This window comes from Phyllobates terribilis, unplaced genomic scaffold, assembly GCF_046119375.1.
Source record: "Phyllobates terribilis strain yellow unplaced genomic scaffold, ASM4611937v1 Scaffold_4046__1_contigs__length_65919, whole genome shotgun sequence".
NCBI lineage: Eukaryota > Metazoa > Chordata > Amphibia > Anura > Dendrobatidae > Phyllobates > Phyllobates terribilis.
In genome coordinates this window covers 32,162-38,378 of record NW_027366798.1, presented here as the reverse complement: position 1 = coordinate 38,378, position 6,217 = coordinate 32,162, and the positions used below count along the sequence as shown (strand labels likewise).

At 37.8% G+C, this 6,217-nt stretch overlaps 1 protein-coding gene across 1 annotated transcript; it reads right to left on the bottom strand.

Annotated features, from left to right (window-relative positions):
- Positions 1–2,234: 2,234 nt before the first annotated feature.
- LOC141248755 (uncharacterized) lies at positions 2,235–4,677 on the bottom strand. Its single transcript, XM_073669439.1, is given in 6 exon segments — positions 2,235–2,315; positions 2,415–2,603; positions 2,606–2,663; positions 3,833–3,881; positions 3,884–4,028; positions 4,246–4,677. Coding segments are annotated over 6 exon segments (954 nt in total).
- Positions 4,678–6,217: the final 1,540 nt, after the last annotated feature.

Genomic DNA, 6,217 nt, shown 5'->3' with positions numbered 1-6,217 from the left:
AGACATGTGTGAGAACCGTATACTTGGCAAGAAAAGTAATGCTCATTTTCCCATATCTAATTATGTGACTAAGTATCCTTTAGAATATGTGCATTGGACCTTTGAGGTCCAACACAGGTAAGAACAATTGGAGGTAAAAGGTATTTCATGTTTTTTATAGATCATTTCTCTAGAAAACATGGATATACTTGCTTAAGCTAAGGATGAGTTCCTTTATAACATTTAATTTCTGGAAAGCATGTTGTTGAAAACCAAGTTCATCACAAGTTAAATGTCTTACAACAGATAATGGGCTTGAATATTGTAACAAGCTTTCACCAATATTGTCTTGAAAATGGAATTAAAAGGCACTTAATTATACTTGCTACACCTCATCAGAATGGTGTAGCTGAGAGAATGAATAGAACTCTTCTAAGAAAAAGCTAAATGCATGCTTATAAGTTCTTACCTTAAACAATTGTTTGGGATGTAGTTGTAGATCACCTAATTCTACTATTGAATTAAACTCCCCGAGAATTGTGGTCTGGACACACCTGATTTAAGTTACCCTATAGAACCTTTGGTTTGTTCCATATGCCAAAGTCCCTCAAGGGACACTTGAATGCAAGACTATTAAATTGTCATGTTGGGTTACCTTGAAAGAGTCAAATACTATAAACTCCTTGTTATCCAACCTCATGGTTTTAAGGTCATAACATCTAGAAATGTTGAATTTAATGAAAAACAATTCGATTTTAAGACTAAGCTAACATTGATGAATGAGCAGGCAGGTACCAATGAAGATGAGCCAATAACAGTGGGCCCTTCAAGGCAACCTGAAGCTGAGGCAGGACACCGACTCCCACATGAAGAGGAGTTTGACCTAGCCTTGACCTAGCCCAACCCTCCATGACTCGAATTGAGTCAACCAATGAGGAGAAAGATGGGTCCAGAAGCTCTAGAGAAGTGGTAAACCTAGAGTCTGGAGATGTTGGAGATAGCAATGCATCACCATTAAGGGAGGATTACATGGAAGAAAACTGTAATTATAATCTCCCTTCTACCTACTCTAACTCTGATTCTGGCTATGAAATAGTGAGCATGCTAATTCCAGGTCTTCAGTTAATATTAATGTTAATAATTTGATTAATCTTAGGGATTACCAGGTCACAAGAGATAGAGCCTGGGGTTAGAGTGTCAAACAAGTGGTTATTATCTAATAATGTTGAGCATGATATTAATTGTTCTAATGTCAATATAGTAGAGTATTCTTTTACTGTTACTGTTGCTGCTGACATTCATATAGATTCACACCTGACACATATGAGCATGTTATTGAGTGGCCTAGTGCTATAAAAGATGAAATTAATTTCATGACAGTTAACAAAACTTGGACTTTGGTTCCTAAAGCTAAAAATGCTAAGTTGATTGACTGTAAATGAATATTCACAACAAAATAAGGAAATAGCATAAAAGAGTTTTCTGAAAGGGAAGCGGTTGATTATAATGTCATATCCATGTAGTCAAGTATAAGACTATGAACTTCTTTTACCTATGTGCTTGTTTATAATTGGGTTGAGGTCAATACGGACAGTGCTGTTAAGAACTCTGGGGTGACATCAGCCCAGGTATAGTCACAAACAGAGGAAGGGGAAGTGGATTGGGGCTTTTTGCATCAACCTCGGAAAATGCAATGTTCAAAAGCTGAAATCAGAGGTGTACTAGGAGGCTTAAAATTCGCCTAGGACCGTGGGTTCCGTGAGGTGCTGCTAGAAGCGGATTCTGAAGTTGCAATCTCACTCATCCGTAACAAGACATTGCTTCACCACCCACTATCTAGCCTGGTCCCCGAGTACCAAGGCTTTCTCCGTAGGAGTTGCCTATACGTATCACCCATGTCTTTAGAGAAGCTAATGTCGTAGCCAACTCCATTCCCCGACCTTGCTTTTACTTTTTCCATATGCCTTAGCCGAATCCATCGTCGACCTTCCTTTTACTTTTTCCTTTGGTTTGCATGAGTTTGCGGGGTTGGTTTGCATGAGTTTGCCAACCCGCCTGGGATATCAACAATCTCATTCTCAACAACACTAGAGGGTGCTTTTTACCGCGTGCAATATACAATATAACCAAGAGCATCGTCTCTCTTGATAATAAAAAAACCATGTAACCCAAATGCAAAGGAACAAAAAACATATATGTACAGAGCATTTCCAAATTAAAAAAAGAAAAACAATAACAGCCCTTGTCTGTTGAGCTCATAACAATCCTTCACCAAAAACTGAGATTCTCCATGGTCTGGATTCTCCCAATGGATAACTTTGTGCTCCAATAGTTTCCTACTTGAATAACAATGAGAGCTATGTATCATTTACTTGCACTACTAGTACCTATATTCAGATCAGTCCTCTCTCTACACTTTTTCTCTAAGCATGCACAAGTTGCTGGTTCACCTCTCCATCGATGAGCGTAAGTGAGGAGTGGTGGTGGACCATGTACCAGCGTCCGTTATGGCGCTCAAACAGATTAGTAATGTTGTAGGGCCCAGCATCCAGGTCAGCATATGTCCTCATCGTCACCCATGCCATGTCTGTCAGCACACGAACTCGTACGTCCACTACTTGGACGCGTCTGCTTCTTGTTCCCAATTGAACACCATCTGCCAGCTCTCCATCACAGCATTGTACCTTAACCACCCAAACCATGTTTTCAGTAAGAACATAGTATTATAAACCCAGCTTAGAACAGATTATGATGTGATGCAATCAGATACACTAATATATCATAGATGCGCATCCACACAATCTTGTTTACGACAATTCTTGACACAAGATTGTTTACAGTTTGTACATCCGTGTTATATTCCTTAAAGAGTTCAAAACTAATAACATTAATGCATCATTAATTAATGAAATTTTCAGTTGTTCAACTTGGATATGCCAAGTTGAACATATCAGGTAACGGCTACAGGGAAGAGGTGCCTGCTAAACGACACAAACCATCAGTTATACCAGCACAGGTAGTAATCATAGTGCTTGCTTACATACCGAAACTAGTCATAATTGGTAACTTGATGTATATGCTCTGCTAGCAATAGCATGTAAATCACCTACGAATTCACCTATATATTGCGGAATCCCCCTTAAATATCGTTCCAGTACAGATTGAAATAAATAACCGTCATTATTATTTCATCAAGTCCTTTCATCCGAGCATGTGGCACGTGGCATCAAAGAACATTCTAGTTTAATTTGAGTTTTCAAGTATTGCGTGGACAGAAAGCAAAAGTTGGGTGCTTGCTAAGGGAATTTCAATTGATGTGTTTACAAATACCGGTTTAACCTACTAGGAAGGAAAGCTATTCCAATGAAGCCTAACTCCTCATATGGTAGGGAGCACTCCACTTCCAAATAAAGAAGCATGCATATGAAGTTTCAAAGGAACTTTATTACAGAACGAACTATCAATATGGATGATGATTGATGCAGAAGGAAGTTTAATTGATGTGCTCAAAGTAATAAGATAACGAAGATTGCAACCTAGAGATAACTAAGATATGCATGGGATGTGTGGATATTTCTACTAGATATTATTATTGACATAAGAGTCATATACTTAGCTTCTACTTTCCATTTGAAACTGAGCTCATAAATGCAACCTAGAGATCAATCCATTCACTGGTACACAGACATGGAGATAGTATCTTAACTAGAATAGTGATGAATTGCTAGCTATAAAATGGTACTGACACCAGGATGATATAATCATATAATCATAAATTAACAATTCCTTCTGAAACTATGGTGTGAGGAAGAAATAAATGCAGAGTAGTTGTAGTATGAAGGAAGTAACATACCCAGTAAAAAGCTCGCCGGAAGCATGGATACATTTCACATAGTCTGCATCAGCCAGAAACGACTCATAGCTTGAAGTGACCTTTCCCTGATGATGTTAAAGAAATCTGCATTCACATTCACAATAGCTCTTGTAGCTGCATAGTAAGCCTTCCATCCATTAGGTGGTTTAACACTAGTCTGCTCCACTGTAAAATCCTGAACAGCCAAGGGAAAAGGAAACACAATCAAGCAAAGGTCCTAGTTCGTACTACTAAATAACAATTCAGAAAAGAGAAAGAAATCTAAGCCCTAGTGGGGAGCATAGCCAGAGAGATCCTCAAATCGCATTAAAAGCTTATAAGTAGGAAATGTAAGTGCGTAATTGATCACTATGAAAGAAGCAAATAATAGGATAATCGAAATCAATCCGCACTTTGTGATAAAGCGTCTTCCAAGCATTATCATCGTTCGCAGCCTTACGCATCAGAGAATTGGTCATTGAGAGACGGCACAGACTCGGAAAATCCAAATAGCTAAGTGCGTGAGTGGTAATCTCCGGCACCAACTGTTCCATCATTGACGCTCCCGTCTGCCTCTCCTGCAAAACCGCCGCTGCCAGCCCTTTCTTTTCACACATATCGCCGGCGCTCCCGTTCGCCAACTTCTCACAAACTAATCTCGATCCTCCTCCGTTCGGAGCGGAATCAGAGCCGACGGAGAGACCGATCTTCCCGCTGACGGATTCCCACGACTGTGACTTCAGAGGAAACAATCGGACAGCGAAGACGCTAATTGCGCAGAAGAGTAAGGTAAAAGCGGCTACGATGAGTGATTGGGACAAGAAGGAGACGATGACAAACTCCATACAGAAGACATGAAAATCCCAATGTACATCTACGGAAACCCTAGATAGCGAACACAAACTGTTCTTGTTAAAGCTTCAAAGTAGCTCGATTAACAGCATGCCTAAATTCCGGAGATGTTTGAGCAGCCTAGAAACACCAAAACCCTAGCGAGTTTACAGGGAGTAGAAGGAGGGAGATACGGAGGGGGAAGAGAGTGGAGAGAGAGGGCTCCGTTTATGCAACTGAAAATATTGGATCGTCGTGTTGCGGGGGGTTGAAGGCCGGGTTAGGGAGGGGTCAATTTAAGAAATTTTGCAGAATATTAAAGGTTATACTAGCCATTTCGCGGCACAAAGGGTTTGTTCTAACTTCTAACGACGTCGTTCTTTATTGTTTACAAATTTGCAGATTGACCCAACACCTTTTCTAGAATATATTTATACATGAGAGCCTGAAGCTCTATATTATCTCTTTATTTAAGTCGACGTTTTAAGAAAATGGCGATTTATGATGTAATCTGTAATTTGATTGACTTTGAAAGACTTGAGAAAAGAAGAAACTTGTATAAATATATAATTCAAACGGGATGTCAGAAAAAATATGATTTGCTCCCAAAAACGATGTTAAATGCCAATTACGGACATTAATAAGTTAAAGATTGTCTTCTTTAATTTTCACAAAAGATAGGTTGAGTTTTTTTATTTTTTATTGTTGCTTGAAGTTCTAAGGGGCTTATGTTTGTGAAACTGTCATCTTTTATCCAGATTCATTACTCATAAAAACGGGAGGACCAAGATGGTCCCGAGTAATGAACCATATTGTTGCATTCCTATTGGTAATTAAGCTCTATCAAAGTCGGCTTTAGTGTAAATTTCCATATTAAATTAGACTTCTTTTTTGAGTGACAGTTGTAATTATACAAATCTATACTAAGCAATTTAGTTTTCCCCGATTTTTTCTAAGGCTTAGTATGTAGTTGGGGGAGATCTTTGGTTTTGTCTGTTATATGCGTTTGAAAAATGTTTTGATGTCTACACATCTTATCTTTTATAATGAAGGAAAGAATATAAATATCACAAGTTATAAGAAAAATACTATTTCAACATAATCACCATTTATTATTTTTGAGAAAGATATCTTTTTACTGGTCCTCGTGCCTTATATATATAAATTGTATATATGAATTATATCATTATTGATGATGTATAATTAAATAATAAATAATGTTATAGTATTTCTATTTGAAATTTTATTGATTAATTATAAAATTTAATAAGATAGTGAATATGGTGATAATAATTGGTGAAATTAAAAAGATAAATCCTCAATAAGATGAATTTTTAAAAAGTGAAACACATGTGTCTCAAGAGGCTTCAAATTAAGAAGATGAAACACATGCTTCAAATTAAGAAGATGAATTCTCAATTTTGTTGCTAGTTGAATTGTTGCTAGTTGAATTCATTTTTTCGTATGACCTTGTCTGGGTTACGCAAGGCTTTAAAAATGTTGGATTTGTGCTAGGCGGTGAAGGGATTCTAGTACTTCGGCGGTTAGACAGAA